Here is a 22951-nt window from a genome sequence, read left to right as displayed (position 1 = left end):
TACTAGGTTTTGTCGGGGACAACGCCGTGAACATAACCCCCACGAAAGCCCCATCAAAATCATAACTTGACCTCAAAACCAAACTCAAGAAATGGTCAAAACTGAATTCTAATAAGGGGGAAAGGTAGAGCACGGCGAGGGGAATAACAAACGTTAAGGCCGAAGACTTTCTATCAAGGAAAAGTGAACCAAAAGAGGAGAGAGAAGATGGCAGCACCCCTTGTGCTGCCATGGGAGCTCCAGGTCGTGCATGAAGAGGGGAGAAGATGAAAAATGAAATATCTCACCCCCCTTTTATAGAAATCTCAAAAAGTGCCCCGAACGGGCCCCGTCGGGTCCGAAAAAGTAAAATTTGAGCAGACGCGCTCAAATGGTAAAAATTTGTGAACGAAAAAGATTCAAAATGATAAAATATGAATAACAGAAGAAAAAGGCGTCAAAAACTGAGTCCCGAGCAAAAAGTTTTGCCCCGAACAAGTTCGGCGACAACCGGGTCCAGAAACTCTGAAACTGGAGAAAAACGACCAGAATGGAATTTTATGAATTTACGAGCCAACAAAAAGTGAAAATGAATCTTGTACAAGGATCCATGCTCCAGACGAGATATTTTACAATAACTTTCGTTAATTGCACAATGGCCCCTACAAAAAGGGTTAACTGCGAAACTGCCCCAGAATGAAAATATCTTCCAAAAGATATTTTCTTAAATGCCCCTGAAATCAAATATCTTTAAAAGATATTTACGAAAAACACCCCAAGAAATGAAAATGATTCTAAAGAATTGCGCATCGATATCCCTATGGACACCGGGAGCAACCAGAGTACTTTATTAAAAAAGTGAAGATACGTATTTCGTGGAAACCACTCAAGATGGAGATCCATGAAGTCAAAAACCAACTCTGAACACAAGAAGTGTGGTTGCGTCAACAAAGTGTCAAACGGGGAAAAGACAAAATAGGGAAAATGACGAAAAGTAAATAGTGTCGAAAAACGAAAAATGTGAAAATGACTCAGTCCTCAAATGAAATTGTCAATCTACGGAAAAGAGTCTCAAGAACCAATTCCGAGCACTCGAGATGACACTAAGCGACACGAAACAGAGCTCAGAGAAGAAAATTAAATGAAAAAATTTCATTCGTAAAATTTTAGGAAAAAAGAAAGGAAGGCAACTAGGTGGTTACAATATAATTATTGCATTGTTCCTTTTGAAAATTACAAAGTTACTCTTTCAAGTTTAAATATATATATAATCAAGTTTGAAATTTTTTAAAATTTTAAGGATATTTTATAGAAAGATACTAAATATGTTATTTAAATTTGGTAAGTGAATAAATATTTTTGAACAATCTAAAAAAAAAAAAAAAAAATGGACAACTATAATGAAACGGAGGATAATATGCAGTATATATCATAGGGCTAATATTCATGTTCAAATATCTTAAGTTCTTAACAACTATACTATGGATCACTTCACTTCGTTGGACTAGACAATGGTACAAAACCGTCTAAAATTTCTAATCAACCTTCTAAACTGAAAAAAAATAAAAAAATGAATTTAATAATTCTAACCCATGATTGACGCGTATGTATTTTCAAGTCAAGTCAATTGCCAATTTAAACGAAAATAAATAAATAAATAACTAAATAAAAATTCATAATTTCAGGCAATGATTGTGTGACGCGTAAGCATTTCGCGTTCGATATTTTGTATCAAGTCAACCACCAATATCGTGGAGTCAATAAGCAATACTCCGTATATTATATATATATATATACACGCTATGTATCTGTTTTTCTGTAGATCCCCTTCCCTTTTGGTTTTTTGTTTTTTTTTCTAGAAATCCAATCGAGGTCGTGGTACCAGTGCGGAGAGAGAGAGAGAGAGAGAGCGGTGGACTAATCAGATCAGACGTGGTAAATTTTGTGGGTAAAGGTTGAGAATGGCGGAGGACAAATACAACCTGAAGAATCCAGCGGTGAAGAGGATTCTGCAGGAGGTGAAGGAGATGCAATCAAACCCTTCCGATGATTTCATGAGCCTCCCTCTCGAGGTTCCTTTCTAAACCCTAACTTTTCCTTCTCCTACAATTCCATTCACTCTCTCCTTTTATGGTTTTGATTCACGATCTCTGGTTATCCATTTTTGTTATAATGATGAATCGAGTTATGAAAATTTGGGCCTGAATTAGACGCAGAGATTAGCATTAGGTTTTTTGGATTTGATCGTTGAATTTCAATTTGTTGTAGTTAAATATCTGCATTTTATCTTTGAAATTCCTGAAACGTCCCTTGAAGGGGTTTTTTATTCATCAATTTATGAGATCTGATAATAGTTATGTTGAGTTGGAAGTAAATTTGAATCAGGTGTTATTTACTTTTCTAATGTCCTAGGTTTTGATATATATATTTTTTTTCATGTCTCTCGTTTGATAATAAAGCTTATTGTGATGTTGTAATTCAGCTTTTTAAGTCTACATTTTCATCAGAGCAATGGGTTACTTATCCCAAGAAAAAAAAAAATAACACTAAAATTTTTGTAACCTATTTATTCATTAATTTGAAACGTATGCATTTGCTAGAATAGTTACTGAAAGCCATTTTTTTTTTCCAATACAAAGTACATAAATGTGACCTCATCATGCCCATTTTCACATTTAGCTATTTCCTAGGAAGCACAGACATGAAGACAAAGCAATACGACACATCTTAAAAAGTATAGGACAAGAAATGGCACATGTGATTTGCTTTTGAAGCATTATGTTAGTTTTTCATTTAGTTATACATCATGTGGAAGAATGTTAAATGACTAGGAAATAACATCTTAAATTAATGTTGAATGACTAGGAAATAACATCTTAAATGAATGTTGAATGACTGGGAAACAACATCTTCTTAAGTAAGGCTGACTAAGATATTTTGTTAAGGTGAATGAGTAAAAATAAATGGGAAAAAATTTTCGGTTTGGGAAAACTAAAACAGTGGTCTGAGCAGTTGGTAAAGTTATGACCTGCTACAGTTACAGCATAGTAATGTCGGAAGAACACTATTGTTAGGAGAGGAAGGTTGAAGAGGTTGCATATGTTGTTATGAGATTTAAGTTCTCCGTTAGACTATTGTTAGAAGGATGATGATGATGATGTTGACGACAATAACTATTGTTAGGAGGAGGACTTACCCAAACGTGTCTATATATATAATTATATACACACAAAAACATGCACATATATACAAATATGCAGATGTATATTTGTATTTTAATTTAGATTTTGATAAAAGCAATGCCATCAATTTTCTTATGCACCATGTAAAAGTATTAAGCTTATTTATTGTATTGTCAGGAGAATATATTCGAATGGCAATTTGCAATCAGGGGACCCAGTGATACTGAGTTTGAGGGTGGTGTCTATCATGGACGAATCCAGTTGCCTGCTGAATACCCATTCAAGCCTCCATCATTTATGCTGTTAACAGTAATTTCTCATTTTCTTGTAGAGGCTCCCATATGTATCTGTATAACTGTTGGAAGATATCTTTATTTTCTTGATATTGGAGCTCACGGTCTTATTTTTCATCTAAATTGCATTGTTATGATATAATAACCTAGTTTTGTTACTCTTGTTTCAGCCAACTGGTCGTTTTGAAACCCAAACCAAGATATGTTTAAGCATATCAAATCACCATCCTGAGCACTGGCAGCCATCATGGAGTGGTAAATTTCATTTTCCTTGACACCTTTAAGCTGTTAGTACAGCAAAGATCTATCCATAAGTTATATATACATATATGGATGTTGGTTGTTTCTATGGCTATCTAGTCTGTGATATTGATGTCATGTAAGTAACCAAAATTGTTCTTGCGATTGTGTTTTTATGTAGATTGATAGTTGAGATTATATGGCTATGACATAATCTGTAATCTCACAAATGCATGAATTGTGTGCACACATAAAAAATACTTGGCAAATGGGCTTACTTTTAGGTTCATCCTTGGAAATCAATTTTCATTTTGATTAGGGGTGGTTATGCTTTCCCAGCCAAGTTGCCTTGGTCAAAACTCCATTTGAGCTTGATTTTGATTTATAGTTGCAAAATGCCAAGCTTCTCCTCAAACAGTCTATGCTAGCTAAACTTTAATCTTTGGTCCAGCCGATGAAAGAGTGGGCCAGCATGATGCTGCCATGGTTTTCTATTGTAGTATCGGTTGTGGTCTGGGTAGTTGCAATGTTGGAAGTGAGCTTTGTGCAATTGCGGCCCGAAATATTGCCTATGATCTTATTTTGTGCATCGTAATTCATTTTTTGACAAAAATTATCTTTATTTATGAAATTTTAGTACTTTTTTTGTATGAATTAATGAAAATAGATATGAAAAATTATTTTTTTTTGCAATATTTAGTCAATTAGGTATGTTCACACTTGTATATATACAAATATTTTGTATTAGTGTGCATATCTGAAATTACTTTTACTGTATGAGTGTTACGAACTTACATCCTAGCACGTTTATTACCTTATGCCTAATAACTCTAATTGATTTAAGTTCTGGATAATCATTAAGAAACTGAGTCCACTGGAAGTTATGGATAAAGTGCAAGTCCCTGAGTATTCCCATAAAAGTAGTGTGTTAGTTATATATTTTCTAAATTAATAGATGATCAACAATATTAAAAAAAAAAAAAAATCAATATGAATTTGCATATGATTAATTTTTACTTGCGCACACTCCCCCAAATGCCCACTACGGGGCTTAAACCCCCACCTCCCCTTGAGGGAGGAGAAGTTACACCAGCTGGGCTAATGGATCAGTGGTTTGTTCTAGACATTCTAACCTTAAAAAAATTACCTTTTTATTTTCAAAACCATAGTTCCAAGACTTTGGATCCTCGATCTTAAGATTGATTTTTGGTTGTCATTTAAAAAATGTAGGTCAAGGTGGGAGGAGACCAATCTCTCTAAAAAATATGCATTTGAGAATAAAGTATGGTTGAACCTCTAAAATCAATGCTATTGTTACTTTTTGGTGTTAATTTATATTTGTATTTATTGGCCTAATGGCAATCTTAAAAGCAGGGATTGTGTGTATCAGCATTGTGCTATGATAGGTGCACTCTGTCCGAAAGAGTTCCCTGCTACATCAATCTGGGGAAGATGGGCAGTTGTGTTTCATTCCTTCTATTGAAAATTTCAATAATCATCATCTCCACATTTCTCTCTTATTTTTTCTGTTGAACTTTCAAAATAATAATAATAATATAATAATAATAATAATAATCTTAAAAGATCAAGTTAATGTGGACTGATGATTATCAATACTGGAGAAGTGTTATTGTTGTGTATTGATGCATATCTAGGTAGATTTTGGACCATGACGAGTACATCTGTGGTGTTGTTAATTGGACAGCAGACATGATGTAGTGTTCATGTATTGATTTTTCATATTGTGTATAGTGTTGCTGGATCTTTTAAAGGCAGAAAGGCTCATGTTCTGAGGCTGTGGAACAGATTGTTCCTTTCAGCTGCATCGTGATGGCTGGCTCTGTCTTTCTAACAAATCATAATGTTTCCTCATTTGTGTATAGATTAACGTGTTTAAGTTTTATGTTGTAAATTTGCTCATTATGATAAAATTTTAAACCAAGTTAATTTATGTGGATGTTGGCAGTGAGGACTGCTTTAGTAGCACTAATTGCATTTATGCCCACCAACCCAAATGGTGCTTTGGGCTCATTAGACTATAAGAAAGAAGAAAGGCGTGCTCTGGCAATTAAGTCTCGTGAAGCTGCCCCAAAATTTGGCACCCCTGAACGTCAAAAAGTGATTGATGAGGTATGTTGGGCCTAAATTATCCTTTTGGTCAGACATTTTACATGTAAGACATCAGACTCATTATCTGTTGTCATTGCACAGATCCACGAATACATGTTAAGCAAGGCACCACCTGTCCCTCAACTCAGCCCCTCTCAGGCTCCCGAAGAACAGTCTACCAACAAAGAGTATGAAACCCAAGTGAATCCTCAAAATGCTGTTGGGGAAGAGCTTTCAAATGCAGCGGTAGGTGACAGGATTGTTGAAGAACCACATGAAGCTCCTTTGAACGCGAATCCTGAACCTGAGGGATTGAGGGTACCAAGACGGGTTCCTGTTGGACATTCAGTTGAGCCACTACTGCATAGGCAGGAACCAATGGTTCAGAAGCCATCTGATGATCGCATGTTTACGTTGGCTGCAGTTGGACTTACCATTGCTATAGCAGTTCTTCTGTTGAAGAAGTTTATGAAAGCTAGTGGACATGGTGCTTTTTTCATGGATGGATCCTAGATATGGTGGTCGTTACTGCCAGTTCAGGCGGCACATGTGGCTCGAACAAATATTCAATTTTCCACAAAATGTGAACAATTTGTGTATAGTATGCCTCATGCTTCACCTATTGATGACAATGGCAATACATTGTAATGTATTCGTGAGCATGATTATTCAATTTCAGCCTGTGTTTGTGTGGGTGGTTTTGTATATGGTAACAAATAATGTACTCTGCACTTTATTTTGAACTCAGGACTGGAATTCAAATACAAAGGAGCTTCAATCCTTAGCTTTAATGATTTATCATCTATCTCTCCAAAAGGGCAGTTGAGGATTCAAGATCCAGTGAGAGCGTGTGTCATGTGTGAGTGTAAATTTATCTATCGAAAAATAAAATAAAAATCATGACCCTCTATTTCAAATTGTCTAGGATTCAATTCTTACCCCTGAAAAGGGGAAGAATATAAAATATTTTTAGTTTAATTGATTGGGTATCTTTAAGAAAGACGATGCTAACTACGTGTATATGTTTGTGGGTGTGGAGGAGGTAGGGATTGATCTACATGCCATATACAATAGCGGATCCAATATATTCTGGGGTGGGCTAGTACTATTAATATTTATTTTTATTATTTTTATTTTTATTTTTTGAGATTGGGTTAAAATTACCTACCCAATCCCCTTTGGATCCGCCCTGGCCATATAACAGTAACAATTTATCAGAAACTTAGCTTCATATGCATAATGATATTTTTCTCATATAGAGTTGATATTTGTTAAATATGTTTCAAGAACCAAGTCACATTGAGCGAAAGCTAGAATGCGCGTGTAGAAGAATGGCGTGAATTGGCTAAAGAATACTACTAGTATAAAAGAGGTTGCAGATCTTTCATATAGTACAAAGCTTCCTTTTCTCAACACCCTATATTTATATTTCTCCTCATACAAAGGACAGCAAACAAAAATAATAGAAAATTGGTGACACGAAACAAAACAAGAAAATGTACAATCTCCGAGCTAGATTCAAACCTAAAATGCGTGAAGAAATGAGACTAGAGGAGTGATCACTTGATCAAGCTAACAATGGCAAGGCAATTGCTAACCATATTATCCAGTTTTTGAGCAGCAATAGGCAACAGGGAACTCATTCCAGAGTACTCGTCTTCACAATCCCCAAGGTCCGTTATGGCAGCGCTAAGCATGGTGTTCACGGTGCCAATGTCACGAGCAGGGACCGCGTCCAATGCAGTGTAGATGTTTTCTAAAGCGTCGTCATAACTATCCTTACAGCAGTCCAGGGCAGAGCGCGGAGCAGGACACCTAGAAGTGGTGGCCAGCCTTTCTAAGGCGGAGAGAGCCAACTTTGTATGTTCTACACTAGCCTTTATCGCCATCTCAAGCACGGACAGAGGGTCGTTCCTGCCATTCACGTAGGGCTTGATTGAGGAGAGGCAAAGAAGAGGGTAGTCAGTTGAGTGACATATATTCATGATGGCCTCATCGGTTATAGGGAGTAAAGAAGCGACATGGACAGAGTCACGAGGGACAGAGTCTGACACTCGGTTTAAGACCGAAGGAACTGCATGTGGTGATGGATTTGAGAATGAAGAAGGGAATGCATGTGACGGCGGAGTTTGTGAAGGTACCGACTTTGAGACTGAAGGAACTGCATGTGGTGATGGATTTGAGAATGAAGGAGGGACTGCATGTGGTGATGGATTTGAGAATGAAGGAGGGACTGCATGTGGTGATGGAGTTTGTGAAGGTACCAGCTTTGAAACTAAAGGAACTGCCGGTGGTGATGGATTTGAGAATGGAGGGACTGCATGTGATGACGGAGTTTGTGAAGGTACCGAATGCAGTGCCGGGGAAGGTACAGGTTGCAAATTCCGAGGATTATTGTGAGATTGTGAAGGTACCGAATGCAGTGCCGGGGAAGGTACAGGTTGCAAATTCTGAGGATTGTTGTGAGATGGGAAGTAACACCGGTCTGTCAAATTGCGGTCCACGCAATAGGCTTTTGCAGAGTTGAGGACAATGAGAGAGAAGAAGGAAATGGAAAGCAGCCTGTGATAACCAGAAGAGACCATTTTGTTATTGTAGAATCAGAAAGAGTAAGAGGAAAATGAGAATGAGAATTAACAAAGGTGGTGAAAAAGAAGAGCTTGTCAGTTAGGAGGGAATTGATCAGTTACCATTCAAGCAGGCAAAGATCCTTGAAAACAGGATGAGAAGCTAGCCATTGCTTAGCATCGGGCTTGGCCTTGGCACACGGAACTCGATTATGGTCTGAATTTATTTTCTCATAGCACCATTAGAAGCATGGCCTGCAATAGACCATTTCATTAGATGCCTTCTTTAAGAAACACGTGGAGAAGCACATGGAGTGTGAGAAGGGCACCTGATTAGAAAAATTATGTAACCAATATGCTAACCATGTCATAAGCTTCATTTTGACAAGAAATATTTAAATCATATATCCATGTCATAACGAGAAATATTTAAATCGCACTCCAATTTAGATTTTAGACTCTCCGATTAGAGAAAGTGAACCCACAAAATTATAATAATATATTACAAAGAAACCTGAACATTAGTTTTAACTGGACCACCAAGTGACACATGGCCATCATTTGTCCAATTTGTAAGGAGATTTGTGTGCATACATTGTCTTCACCTAAAAATCAGGTACAAAATACATGTTTGGTTGATTCCATCTCAGAAATGGTATGCCCATTGGGTTCGCTGCACTTCAGCTTTTCAATGTAAAATATAAGTAGTTAAGCAGCAGAATGTCCACATTTGCAACACTAAATAAGCAATAAACAACAAAATAAAGTGAAAAAAAAGAAAAAAAAAAAAAAAAAAGAAGGCATATTCCATCAATGTGGTTTTCAAAGCAAAGAATGTTTAATCCACCTCCAGATCCTGCAATGGCGTTTGTCAACCAATTATGTCTAGTCACATAAGGAAAAATAGATTTACTTTAATGGGTCCCTATCACTACATATCAGCATTCCATCAGTCAATGATGCCATGTCATCAATATTCTAAGAGCATTAAAGTATTTTTCCTCTTAAAGGAGGACATATCAAGCCATGTCTACACTCATCACTGTCCAAACATATTGACATTCATAATGCTCAGAACTCCACTGTGCAAAAACGAGGAACAAAGTCGCGAAACCTAACAGCGATCAACATCTTCAGAAGAGACTGATACATCATGTAAGTGTTTAGAATTCCCAACAACGTGATACGCACTTGCAACAGAAACCATAATTGCTTCTCAGAAATTTGAGCAAGTTCAACAACAAAGTTTGTTCCTTTATCAACCAGAAAACACATGTTGATGTGTTTCGTTTATATAAAATACACAGAAGTACACAAACTCCAGCAATCCGTACAAGAAACCACTTCACATCAAGTTTAAGTCGCAAACAGGAAAATTTTATTTGACATAGATCCATTGTAAACTCCATGTGAATTAGGAGTTCCACAAGTACGGAGATATTCCAGTTCGGCCAGATACTCACCATTGTGCTGCTATTCATTCTCCGCATTCTTCACAACAGTAACCGGACAAGAAGCATTATTCACCACATAGTTGCTAACACTGCCCAAAATAGCCCTGCAAAAACAAAATAAAAAAATTCAAAATCAATCAATCATACCTAATGGCACCCAGTAAAGGGCTCAATTATTGTCCTCTTGACACCCTGAGACAAGTGCTTCACTTTTAAACTCTTGACCCTTTGAATATTAAACCATACCATAAAAGTTGAAGTTACATCATGATGCATAAGGATGTGTGTAACTTTAACTTTTACATCTTCGAAAACACCCCCTCACACGTGGCCTCTTTTGGTCTAAACATATGCTTTTAATTTTATCAGGTAATAGTGAGGTTTGAACTCGAAATCATTCAGCTTTGATCAGGCACAGATCTAGTGAAGACCTAGTGGGGGCAATTGCCCCCACTCAAATTTATTTCATAATTACTCAGATAAATTTATTTAGCCTATTTTAACTCAACACTCGAGTGGCTATGTTGACAACATAACTCTCAAGTCTCAAACCACATGTATTTGAAACCTATCCTGGAAGGTTGGGATATATATATATATATATATTATCTGCTAGAACAAGCAGAAACTCCCACCTCAAACGAGTAATGACCACGTGATGACAATAATAGTAAACAATAACCAAGTTACAATGCAAACTAAAACTAACTGGTAGCTCAACAGAAGTGAACCCACCTCTCTTGGCCATGACTTTGAGTTTCATCTTCCCAACACCCATAGCTCAACAAGATCAGACCCTTTTAAACTAGTGATCCAATCATGGCTACAAAGCTTATCCAACATCCAATCCCAGCTTCCCAACTGGTCCAATCAACACCCAATATCACCCAGTATACCTACCATTTTTTTTCCCTGAATTCTATACCTATAAAATTTTAAAATTGCACCCACTGACTGAAATTGCAAAAAAAATTCCACTATTACCCCCACCTCATTGTTTGAATTTTTTTATCTTCTTGTTAAAGGTCCACCCCCTCTCACATAATTTTCCAGGTCCGCTCCTGGCTTTTATACCATGTTAACCACCATACACACTAATATAAGCTTAAATTGTTAAAGAGGGTGTAGCTCTAGTTTTTATATCCAGTCTCTACAACATAGAATCGGTCTAGCAATGAAAAAGCCACCCGAAACAATGGTTTCATCCAAGGGAATGTTTCAAATATAATCACCATGCAGTAGCTCGTGTGGTAGTTCCTTTAGGAGGTGGAGAGTTCAAATACCAAATGGGAAAAAGTAGGGGTGTGTGCGTCTTACCTATCCCCACAAAAATAAATAAATAATGTTGCAATAAAAACATACAGATCTAAACAAAATCAGAAACATAATATAAGCAAAAGCCAAAACACTAAATTGACAATTATGAAAAAAAAAAAAAAAAAAAACACACACACACACAAAATTGACTATATGTGACAAAGTGAGACTTAAAGGCGAATTCGGAAAGAATTGAACCTCTTGATCTTGCCAAGTCCTCTGTTCCCTATGACAAGGCAGGTGAGAGGGATGTTATCAATTGCTTCGCATATCTTCTCCCGAGCATCTCCCCAATAGATCTTCATGACCACCACAATCTGCTCACAGACACACACGCACAATAGCGGGTTTACTAAGTTGATAGAGAATTTCAAAATTCTTCAAGAATTTCAAAGTCATGCATTAAAAGGTGAAAATTACATCTTTCTGCCGGGCAGCAAGACTGGCAATCTCCAGTGTTTCAGGGTCAGGCTTCACCCCATATTTCTTCGTGACAGCGGGGTCAGCGAACTCAAGCAAAGGAATTAGAGCTGTCAAAAATGAACCAAACACATGGATAGAATTAAATACAGAGAAGAGAAAACACAAACCCAAGAAATTTATTTTTTACAAAAAAAAAAAATGTCCTACGTAGTACCTTTATCCTGAATTTCTGAATTAAAAACAAAATTTTCTATCCTATTGGATTAAAAACAGAGATAATAATATGGGTTAACCGCAAATCAAAAGCTGAGAAGTCTTAGACCTTAGGCTCATGATTTTACAATAAAATCTTCATTTTGATATGAGATGAGCTAAATTACATATTTTTATATCATTATAGACTAATTTATCGACAGAATTTGCATAAGATATTAGTAGATTTAATGCTAATTTATCCTCCTAATTCCTTGAAAGTAGCATCCCAAGCATATAGATAATTAGAACATCATTCATATGTTGTTTAAATTTATAATTGTGAAATTGTAAAACAAGTTTGACTATGGAGATTAAGAAAACCCCAGTGCTCACTCTTGCAGCAACACTTCGCAAGTCTACAAAATGACCAATTTGTCCTTTTCATTACAGCAAAAACCGAGCTGATTCTGGGATAAACTCGTCATAATAAAAATCACCTAGAAGAAAATTAAACAGTATAGAGGTACACACAAGCTTAAAAAAACCAGTAAACACATAGATATGTTGTTTTAATTTATTGTGAAATTGCAAACAACAAGTTTGTCTATGGAGATCAAGAAAAACCCAGTGCTCACAGTCACTGTAGCAACACTTCACAAGACTACAAAATGACCAATTTGCCCTTCCCATTACAGTAAAAACTGAATTGATTTGGGGATAAACTCTTCATAATAACAATCACCGATTCACCGATGAACTTAAAACGGTTTACAAGGGTACACACAAAGCTTAAAACTTTAAAAGGGTAAAACAAGAAGTTTGTCTATGGAGATCAAGAAAAACACCGTGCTCACCCAACACTTCACAATACTACAAAATGACCAATTTGCCCTTTTCGTCACAGCAAAAACCGAGTTGATCCGGGGATAATCTCGTCATAATAACAATCACCCAGAAGATATAAAAAGGTTTAGAAGGTACACACAAGCTTAAAAGGGTAAAACCAGACACTAATCACATAGATATGTACAAATATATGTATATAATTATATATATGTGTGTGTTAAAGAGAAAGAGAAGAATGAATCAAGTATATATACGTGTGCCGGTGGTTTTCCAAAGCAGCATCTCTCCGTCATCGGGATCTCCTTCGGGGCGAGCGATAACGAGGATTAGGTAATCCCCGGTGCGGACAATGTTATCCACCGCCCATTTCAGAGCTTTCTTGCTGCATGGAGAGAAATCAATTGCAACACCCACCCTCCTATCTTCTCCTTCCATCCTCTCTCTCTAGAACTCTCAATTTCTCTCTCTAAATGCCTCTGAGCGTACAAGAGTCAACTAGACTAACCAGAACCGCAGTTGGTGTGTAGATAGAGAGAGGGGCAATAATAATTGTCCCTTCATGTGACCTGTCTTCGTCCTTGTCGGTATCCCTGCTCTAGCAGCCCCCGAATTAATTCTCAATTTACCCAATAAATTTTTTTTAAGGGTATTTCCGTAATTATGAAAATGCACCACCAACTTTCACAATAATGAGCTAAACAAAGTCCGGGCTCAGCTGGTCCGGTCTTATATTTCTTCCCAGGTCACCAATTCGAGTTTTTGCAAGATCATTGGAGGTCTACACGGTCATTAACTTGAGGGTATTATGAAATTAATCGAAATACACGTAAGCTGACGTGAACAAAAAATAATAATAATAAAAAATTTCATCGTTTATTTTTTGTTGTTTTTGGTTTAATAATATGGTACTATAATTAATGAAATATTATACAAGTATTAAGGGTTTTTCTCATATGAATGAGGTAATGAGGTATACCATGTCTTTTTTAAAATTTAAATTTTCAAAATTCCTTTTAATTACTCTTTTTCATGTAAATTTCGTCCACTTTTTTTTGTCATTTACCAATATTACCATCTAATCATATATATAATCATATATGTGACACAATTTTATTATATCATCTTTGACTGTAATAAAAAAAAATTTGTCCATTTTATCTTTGGTTGACTTCAGTCTATTTTAATTTTTAGCATCATAACTGTCATTATATGTGGTCAGTATTGTCATTTAGATAAATAATTATTTCATCTTCTAACATGCGCAACATTTAGTTTAGTTTACCATGAATGTGACTCCCAAAATATTTCAAGAAGACGGAAGAGATGAGATGACACTAGAGATTACGAGAGCAAATAAAAGATTTCAAATATAAAAATATTTGTTTGAAGTATGCATGTCACTTCATTACGTGAATATCTACATCATGGTTGTAGTTGCGTAACCGTTATTGATTATGGTAACGATCGCGATCGCGTTGTATCTAATTTAAACAAATATCGATATAAATCGATCGAATCAGACGATTATTAAAAAGTGTATAACAGTATCCAAAGATGGAGCCGGCATACGTCCAGAGGACATATGCCCCCTGACCTAGCCCGGCCCCGCCCTATATAATATGTATAAATTTTTACAATTATTTTTACGTGTGTATATATATATATATATATATAGGAATTTGTATATTATGTTTTCAAAATTCTCTTAACTTTTTTTTTTCCTCATTTAATTATTTAAATTTGTCAGTCATTTTTTCTTTTTCTATTACTTCTTCTATTTAATAAACTTTTTCGTTTAAGGATTCTTTTTTTTTCGGTGCGTGCTTCCTGAATTTAAATCTTGACTCTATCCGAATGGTATCATATTATTAAAAAATAATTACGAACCCGATGTTACGTCTGATACAATAAATCATGATTTACACATGAAAGTAATATTGATACAGACATTTTTGTAAACAAAAATCATTTCTCTCTCTCCCTCTGGTGTTAGAAACAAAGTGTGAAACTGTGCTCTCTTCACTTTCGAAGCTAAAGTTATAAGTGGTGGATAACGGAAGTCAAATTATACACTCGTTAATCAGCTTGAAAATTCTGTAACAAGTGGTTGTTATTATTACAACTTTGACCTTTGATTTTCTTATTCTAGAAGGTTTATTTTTTTATTAGTTTAAATCGGCTAAGAATTAATTTTTTTTTTTTTTAATTGACAAAAAATTTACAGACTCATTTATTTGTGGTGAGGACTTCAAATCTCACATCTCACAAAGTTACTTCAAATTTCTCAATAACTAATCATCATAACTCCCGATTCAGCAACAGTTTGATGATGGCTAACTTATTTAAATAACCCAAGTCAAACGTTACGTCTTTTTCTGGTCCCTATTTTTAACAAATTCGATTAAGATTGGGGAGAAAAAGTTGGATGTTCCCGCATCCTTTTTTTTCTTTTTTCTTTTTTATTTTTTATAATTGACTAACATAAGAAATTATTTGCAGAGCATTAGGTGTAGGTATAGCAAGTGGGTAATAGTATATGGTAAAAAAGTTCAATGAATAATATAAGAAATTATTTGCAGACCATTTGGTGGAGCAAGTGGGTAATAGTATATGGTAAAAGAGTTCATTGAATAACGCAAGAAATTACTTGCAGACCATTAGCTGACGATGTTTGATATCAATAGGGAGTTGCGGCCATTCTCTTCGAGTTTGCTTTCTCATGTCTGGTGATCTGATAATCGGGTGGCTCAAGTCTTTGTTGAAAAAATAAAAATAAAAATAAAAATAAAAATAAAAAAATGCTTTTTTTTCAATATATTGACTTTTGAGTGTTTTGTTGAAATGCAAGGAAATACAAATTGGTAAAATAACCAACATATTTAATGTTTTGCTGCCTTAAGATCATAGCAGCATTAGTAAGAATTCGAAAAGTAAGTACTTGAGGTCTCGCTTTCAAACTGTATTAACTTAGATGATGCGTATGTTATGAGGCCGATATACGTGTTCTAAAAAAAAAAAAAAAATGTTTTGCTCTAACTAGGGGGTCAATAAATTTATGTGACACAAAACAATAATGTTCTATTATTTATTTTCTGAAAAATACAAATGATTGTTTTATGAAATCAAACCTTTGTTTATCTCAATTTTAAGAGGGTGACTTTTAAAAATATTGTCAACCAAAACTAAGTTTCTATTTATTTTTTTTTAATTTTTATTTTATTTCTGTTAATTGAAAATAGAAAATTGTGAGAGAATTTAATCAAACAAGTTTTAAGAATTTTTTTTAATTATTATTATTATAATGACAAAAAGGGTTGCCTAGGTTATTTTTGAATGTTGTTGTTATTTCTACACTCCGTTCAAAAATATAAAACTTACAAACACTTTAATAAAAATTATATAGTAATAAGTATGGTCGAACCACACACCTTAGTGAAATTTCATTATGAGACTCAAATTGATTTGAAACATTAATTTTTGGGATGAGAAACTAATTTTAAAACAAAATTTGATTTTTGTCTAATACAAATAAAAATTACTACTAAATAAATCTTATCAAGTAATGGGAAAAAAATCTCTAAGGGGTGAGAATCCACCACCACTAACCATATAAATAATTGTTTATTTTTCTTATATAAATTCTTATCCAATAAATAAAACACTCGATCACTCCAATTGAAAAGATGCAGGGAAAATATGATATTAAATAACTAGGGGAAAAAAAAAAAGACATTAAACTTGGTTATTTATGAGAGATGTTCTTATAAAATCTTTATGACTAACTCTTGTAAGAAAATAAATAGTGGTAGGCATTTTCTGAATTATCATTATTTGGCAAACACGAACAATTTTTCCTTTATTTTTTTTAAAAAAATAAATAGTGATAGACATTCCAAATTACTATTATTCGACAACACGAATAATCTTCCCTCTATTTTTTGGCCTCCAACATTAATGGTGAGCTTTTTTTGTCATTGAAATTCATAAAAAAATACTCTCGAGATAAATATTTATACAATAAATAAAAGACATTTACTTCTAGCCCTTTGAGAAGCACTATAAAGACTAGCATTCCTTTCCTATACCCCAAATAATAGCAATAATAAGGTTTATAAGAGAGTGATTTTCAAAATTTTTGTCAACCAAAAATAACTTTCTACTTTTTTTAATTTATGTTAATTGATAATAGAAAATTGTGAGAGAATTGAATCAAACAAGTTTTAAGATTTTATTATTTATTAGTATTATTAGTATTATTATTGGAGAAAAATAGTTGCCTAAGTGACTGATGTGTATTTTTAGATGTTGTTGTTTTTACACTCTGCACAAAAATATAAAATTTGTAAACACTTCACTAAAAATTGTATAATAATAACTAGACTCAAATTCAAAACAATAATTTTTGGATTGAAAAACTAATTTTAAAACCAATTTTGATTTTTGTCACTAATGAAATAAATACAAATTACTACAAAATAAATTTGATCAAAGTAATGGGAAAAAAATGTGAGATATATATTTTATAATTGGCTAATTTCGTTGTCAAAATAAGTCCGATCGATTTGTAATTTTTTGATTCGAAATTTCAAAGATTGAAGATCGAATGCGGATTTGAAGAAGTTTAAGTGTTCATGATATACTACACTCCGAGATGATGAGAACAATGCTCTAAGAGGTTTTGAGAGGTAGTGAGAACATTTATGAAGGGTTTTGAAAGGTTTTAAATAAGATTTTACATTATATCCTTCTTGAACTGGTTCATGATTTATCGAACAGGTTCAACATCAGTAGAATTGCCAAAGTTTCAAGACTGGCCATCTTGAACCGGTTCAAGGGGCTTGAACCGGTTCAAGGGGGTTGAACCAGTTCAAGAATCACGTAAATTCTTTGCTGGTCATCTTGAACCGGTTCAGCCCCTTTAAACCTGTTCAAGTAGTCCTGGCAGCATCAGGTTTCCAGTTACCTTGTCTGATTGTTTCCTTTTTTATCCCAACTTTTTTCCAAGTCCTATACACGAAATTTTTTATATTTTCTGAGGGATTAGGACTTTATAAACTCTATATAAACCTTGTTAGTCTTCTAGGTTTATTCATGGCTTTAGAGAAAATCAATTCTATATTTTGAGAAAGCCTTTTAGAGAGAGAAAATTTATAAAATCAAATCTGATTATTCTGAATTTATTTTTGATAGCACACATACATATTCATGAGTGATTTAGTAGTGTTGTTCTCTATCTCAGCGGAATTGGTGCTATATTGAAGATTCAGATATTCCAAATGAAAAACATGATTTAATTCTTCTACATCGAGTTCAGATCTTGAAAAACAGAAATAAAAGCGATCATACTTTGAAAGCATTAGAGCATTCGAGGAGTGTTGTCTGATCTACCTGCTACTCTTCTACAAAGATCAAGTATAAGCCTGAGGTTAAGTTGATGTTGGATGGGGAGTCGCAAAGCCAGATGATTGTCAGCAATTGGTGTTTGGTAGAACGATAGGGTATGAGCTAAAGTCAAAGTTTGGTGTACTTTGTTTCAAATATAGTGGATCAGTTTACTTTGGATTGAATAGTCCACGAGGTTTTCCCATGCAAACAGTTGACATATTTTATCATCTGGGGTTTCATCGCTAAAAATCATGGTGCAATCTCTCTAACCCTATTGTTTAAGTATTTATATTTATGATTGTGGATGTTTAAATTAATCATATAATTTAATCAATCATAAATTGAGCAAGTTGACCTAATAATCAGATCTAGGTCATTAAAGGAGTTAATTACAATTAAAATCAACTAATAACTTCCGCACCCTACATTAACACAGTTTTCACATTTGGTATCAGAGAGGGATACTCGATATACAGAGCAGATCATATTTGTTGATTTTTGCATCATGTCTGAAAATTCATCTGTTGTTAATGTGCTGCCTTTAACTCCTGTTTTTGATTCTGTCACAAGCATGCAAATTGAGTGGTCCAAGTTTAAAAAGGATTTTAAAAATTTGATAGAGAAATTGAATCTTGCGGAACTTGTTAGAGATATTTATAAGTTAGAAGTTTCTATCTCTATTAAAAATTTGGAAGAAATTGGCCATAAAAATTTGAATCTTCTTCATAAGATTGATTTTCTGAAAAATAAACTTAAGAAGGTAAATTTGTTTAATAAATCATTGGAACTAAAAATTGATAAATTGAGTAGTGAATTTGTTAAATCAAAACAGTCTTTTCAGAAAGTTGAATTTGACTCAAAATGGATAAGTTGAAAGGAGTGGTTTAGAATATTAGTCATAACAAAGAATTAGCTTCAACTTCAAAAGATTTGTATTTTCAAAAATCTAAAGATGTTTTTGTGAAAGTTGAAACCAAACCTTGTGTTATTTCTAGTTCTACCAAACTTATTTCAACATGTCATTTTTGTGGTGAAAAGAGGCATATCAAGTATAAGTTTCAGAAAAGAAAATTTGAACTAGGGAAGAAATTGAAAAATCTAGAGAGTTCAAATTTGAAGAAGAAGAGGACTAGGACTGTTGAACCTTGTGACACTTTGCCTAGAATAATAGGAAAATTATTACATAATGAATCTAAAATTGTTTAGGTAAAGAAAGAGAATTTTAAATACCTTACCATGCATACTGCACTTAGAGTACTTGGCCCATGTGGTTGGTACTTTGATAATGGTTGCTCTAGTCATATGATAAGGGATAGAACATTATTTACCACTTTTAAGGAATTCTTAGTTGGTACTGTTACTTTTGGTGATGGTAATGCTTCTACTGTTAGTGGTAAAGGTAAGATCAAATTTTCAGGAATTGGGGAGTTAAAAAATGTTCTATATGTTAAAGTTTTAGCTGCTAATCTGTTGAGTATTAGTCAAATCTATGATAAGGAGTTTCAAGTCAATTTTACTCAACAAAGGTGTTTTGTAACTAATAAAAATGTTAAATGCATCTTGAAAGGAACTAGAACTTCTGATAATTGCTATGTTATGTTTTCAGATCCTTCACTAATTAGTTTTTTTGTAATTACTGATGAGGCTGTTTTATGGCATAAAAGACTTGGACATGTGAATTTTAATGATTTAGTAAATTTGTCTACAAAAGATCTTGTTTGATGTAATAACCCGGTCATTTTCCCTTTTTTTCCATTCTCTTAAATTTTACGAATAAATTTTTTCCGTCGATTTCTTTTTCCGAGTTTTCTTTTTCCGTCACATTTCACTATCTTTTCATTTTGCGTAACCTATCGGGTCGTGCTCGGATTTGATTCCGACCTTGCATGCATTCATTTTACTTGATTTCTATGTGATTCACCTTTTTACTTTTGTAGAAGAGCATGCTAGATGTTTACTTTTGCCCGTAGGGGTATAAATGTAAAGATTCTTGAAAATTATTTTCTTTACTTGGGGTATTTTTTGTAATTATCTTTTGATGAAAATTTATATTTAAGGTTCTTTTAAATGTATCTTTTGAATGGCACTTCATTTTGGGCTTTCTGAGAATTTCACTTTTTGAGTTATTCAGTTGGGGGGGCATTTGTGTAATTATGAAAAGTTTTCAGAAAAGTTTCTCATTTTGGGTTCAAACTTTCATGAGGGGTTTATTTTCACTTTTTATGGACTCTGGCACTTCCAGAATATTTTTCGAATTTTTATTTCACTTATTTGAATTTTCGAACCCCGTTAGTCGTCAATTTTGTCTGGGGCATATCTCCTTGCTCAGGGCTCGGTTGTTGACCCCGTTTCTTCCGTTGACCTTAGAATTCCAGTTCAAAACTTTTTTGTTCATGGACCATCGGCATTTGAGCGCGTCTTCACTGATTTCACTTTTTAGACCCGGATGGGGCCCGTTCAGACTATCCAGGACACCTTTTTGACCTATTTAGGGTTAGTGGATGAGAGAGAAAGCATCTCTAACTTTTTATTTCCTAAAGTAGCAGCCACTAGCCTCCATTGAAGAACCTTAGAGCTACCCCTTCCCTATCCTCTTTTCATCAATTTCCTCTTTGAATTTCATCTTCGCGGTTTATAATTTTTTGATCTCCTCGACGACGTGGTCATTTATATCCGATTGGTTTCCGATTTGCAGCACTTTGCATTTTGGGCTAGGAGTTCAAGCTTGGATTTGGGTCTTCTCACTTAAGGATTCTTGCTCTCCTTGTTGTTCCCGCCTAAATCCAGAAGTTTCATCGCATTTTGTGGAGTTTGATTTTGCTGGGATTTGAGATTTTCATCTCAAGTGAGGTAGGGGGTGTTTCATGTTTATAATCTTAGTGTTTTACATATTTTTGAGGTTTATATAACTTATATGCATGTTTAAAGTTTAGATCTAGAAATAGTTTTTCTTTTAATTAAATGATGATTTAGTTTCATTGTTGAAGCATGCTTAGATTTAATTAAGATTATGATTTTTGGTGAGCCCATGACTTGTAGTTCATCATATATTATTTTTGAAATTTTTGAATAACTTTTGAAATCTAGAGATTTTTAATTAATTAAGTTAATTAAAAATTAATTAAGTATTTTAGTGGCTTAATTAGACTTTTGATTTGATATTTGAGCTCTTCATGATATATTGCTTATTATGTGTTAATTTCATGTCATTTGGTGATATTTTGCAATCTAGAGCAAGTTATTAATTTTTATTTTACTAGCTTCCATTTAATGAAATAATGATTTATTGGCACCTTTGATGTTTTCATGGCCTACATGCCATGGTAGTTGAGGACCTAGGGCATGTCTTGTGTGCTTTCACAATTTGATTGTGGATGATATTTGATTATGTGCATTTAGTATATGTGTATATACTTGTTGTGCACTATTTGTTGATTTAGGAAGCTTGGGGATGTTGTAAGAATGATTATGGCTAGGGCTCGACTTTAGTACGAGGGATTTGAGAGCCCTCTATTTTAGTGCGCACTTAAGGGCAAGCACCCACGGGCTAGTAACCCAAATGATGCTTGGTGTCGATTTGAAACATTAATTTTTGTGATGAAAAACTAATTTTAAAAACAAAATTTGATTTTTGTCTAATACAAATAAAAATTACTACTAAATAAATCTTATCAAGTAATAGGAAAAAATCTCTAAGGGGTGAGAATCCACCACCACTAACCATATAAATAATTGTTTATTTTTCTTATATAAATTCTTATCCAATAAATAAAACACTCGATCACTCCAATTGAAAAGATGAAGGAAAATATGATATTAAATAACTAGGGAAAAAAAAATGACATTAAACTTGGTTATTTATGAGAGATGTTCTTATAAAATCTTTATGACTAACTCTTGTAAGAAAATAAATAGTGGTAGGCATTTTCTGAATTATCATTATTTGGCAAACACGAACAATTTTTCCTTTATTTTTTTTAAAAAAATAAATAGTGATAGACATTCCAAATTACTATTATTTGACAACACGAATAATCTTCCCTCTATTTTTTGGCCTCCAACATTAATGGTGAGCTTTTTTTGTCATTGAAATTCATAAAAAAATACTCTCGAGATAAATATTTATGCAATAAATAAAAGACATTTACTTTTAGCCCTTTGAGAAGCACTATAAAGACTAGCATTCCTTTCCTATACCCCAAATAATAGCAATAATAAGGTTTATAAGAGAGTGATTTTCAAAATTTTTGTCAACCAAAAATAATTTTCTACTTTTTTTAATTTATGTTAATTGATAATAGAAAATTGTGAGAGAATTGAATCAAACAAGTTTTAAGATTTTATTATTTATTATTATTATTAGTATTATTATTGGAGAAAAATAGTTGCCTAAGTGACTGATGTGTATTTTTAGATGTTGTTGTTTTCACACTCTGTACAAAAATATAAAATTTGTAAACACTTCACTAAAAATTGTATAATAATAATTAGACTCAAATTCAAAACATTAATTTTTGGATTGAAAAACTAATTTTAAAACCAATTTTGATTTTTGTCACTAATGAAATAAATACAAATTACTACAAAATAAATTTGATCAAAGTAATGGGAAAAAAATGTGAGATATATATTTTATAATTGGCTAATTTCATTGTCAAAACAAGTCCGATCGATTTGTAATTTTTTGATTCGAAATTTCAAAGATTGAAGATCGAATGCGGATTTGAAGAAGTTTAAGTGTTCGTGATATACTACACTCCGAGATGATGAGAACAATACTCTAAGAGGTTTTGAGAGGTAGTGAGAACATTTATGAAGGGTTTTGAAAGGTTTTAAACAAGATTTTACATTATGTTCTTCTTGAACTGGTTCAAGATTTATCGAACAGGTTCAACATCAGTAGAATTGCCAAAGTTTCAAGACTGGCCATCTTGAACCGGTTCAAGGGGGCTGAACCAGTT

The 22951-nt window shown here is 33.8% G+C and overlaps 3 protein-coding genes and 1 non-coding gene across 4 annotated transcripts; 2 read left to right on the top strand and 2 right to left on the bottom strand.

Moving 5' to 3' along the window:
• The first annotated feature begins 1773 nt into the window (after positions 1-1773).
• Positions 1774-6604, top strand: LOC132293230 (ubiquitin-conjugating enzyme E2 32). The gene is made up of 5 exons (XM_059790612.1): positions 1774-2051; positions 3339-3470; positions 3625-3709; positions 5661-5824; positions 5906-6604. Exons 1-5 carry the CDS (start codon positions 1941-1943, stop codon positions 6314-6316), a joined length of 903 nt encoding a protein of 300 aa, XP_059646595.1. The 5' UTR covers positions 1774-1940; the 3' UTR covers positions 6317-6604.
• On the top strand, positions 5062-5206 carry LOC132284611 (small nucleolar RNA snoR135). Its single transcript, XR_009472323.1, has one exon. It is a non-coding gene; the product is annotated as a small nucleolar RNA snoR135 (small nucleolar RNA).
• Positions 6605-7125: 521 nt separating the features above from the next.
• LOC132269685 (vegetative cell wall protein gp1) lies at positions 7126-8388 on the bottom strand. The gene has a single exon (XM_059770945.1). It carries the CDS (start codon positions 8386-8388, stop codon positions 7363-7365), a length of 1026 nt encoding a protein of 341 aa, XP_059626928.1. The 3' UTR covers positions 7126-7362.
• Positions 8389-9554: 1166 nt separating this feature from the next.
• Positions 9555-13131, bottom strand: LOC132293241 (universal stress protein PHOS34). The gene is made up of 4 exons (XM_059790624.1): positions 12860-13131; positions 11562-11671; positions 11340-11458; positions 9555-9928 (listed from the first exon to the last, which is right to left on the bottom strand). The coding sequence occupies exons 1-4, from the start codon at positions 13038-13040 to the stop codon at positions 9844-9846; spliced, it is 495 nt and encodes a 164-aa protein (XP_059646607.1). The 5' UTR covers positions 13041-13131; the 3' UTR covers positions 9555-9843.
• Between the last annotated feature and the right edge of the window lie 9820 nt (positions 13132-22951).

The sequence above is a fragment of the Cornus florida genome, unplaced genomic scaffold (assembly GCF_030987335.1).
Source record: "Cornus florida cultivar Cherokee Brave unplaced genomic scaffold, ASM3098733v1 CherokeeBrave_3.0.0_Hap2_Chr01, whole genome shotgun sequence".
NCBI lineage: Eukaryota > Viridiplantae > Streptophyta > Magnoliopsida > Cornales > Cornaceae > Cornus > Cornus florida.
This window is presented reverse-complemented; position numbering and strand designations above follow the sequence as displayed.

Bases quoted from the DNA above. Each gene is read 5' to 3' on its own strand.
- LOC132293230 (XM_059790612.1), top strand. From the start codon at position 1,941: ATGGCGGAGGACAAATACAACCTGAAGAATCCAGCGGTGAAGAGGATT. The intron at 2,052-3,338 runs GTTCCTTTCTAA...TTGTATTGTCAG, and splicing joins TCATGAGCCTCCCTCTCGAG to GAGAATATATTCGAATGGCA. The intron at 3,710-5,660 runs GTAAATTTCATT...GGATGTTGGCAG, and splicing joins CTGGCAGCCATCATGGAGTG to TGAGGACTGCTTTAGTAGCA.
- LOC132269685 (XM_059770945.1), bottom strand. From the start codon at position 8,388: ATGGTCTCTTCTGGTTATCACAGGCTGCTTTCCATTTCCTTCTTCTCT.
- LOC132293241 (XM_059790624.1), bottom strand. From the start codon at position 13,040: ATGGAAGGAGAAGATAGGAGGGTGGGTGTTGCAATTGATTTCTCTCCA. The intron at 11,672-12,859 runs GTATATATACTT...CATTTTTGACAG, and splicing joins TTGGAAAACCACCGGCACAC to CTCTAATTCCTTTGCTTGAG. The intron at 9,929-11,339 runs GTTCAATTCTTT...TTGTTTTTGCAG, and splicing joins GGACTTGGCAAGATCAAGAG to GGCTATTTTGGGCAGTGTTA.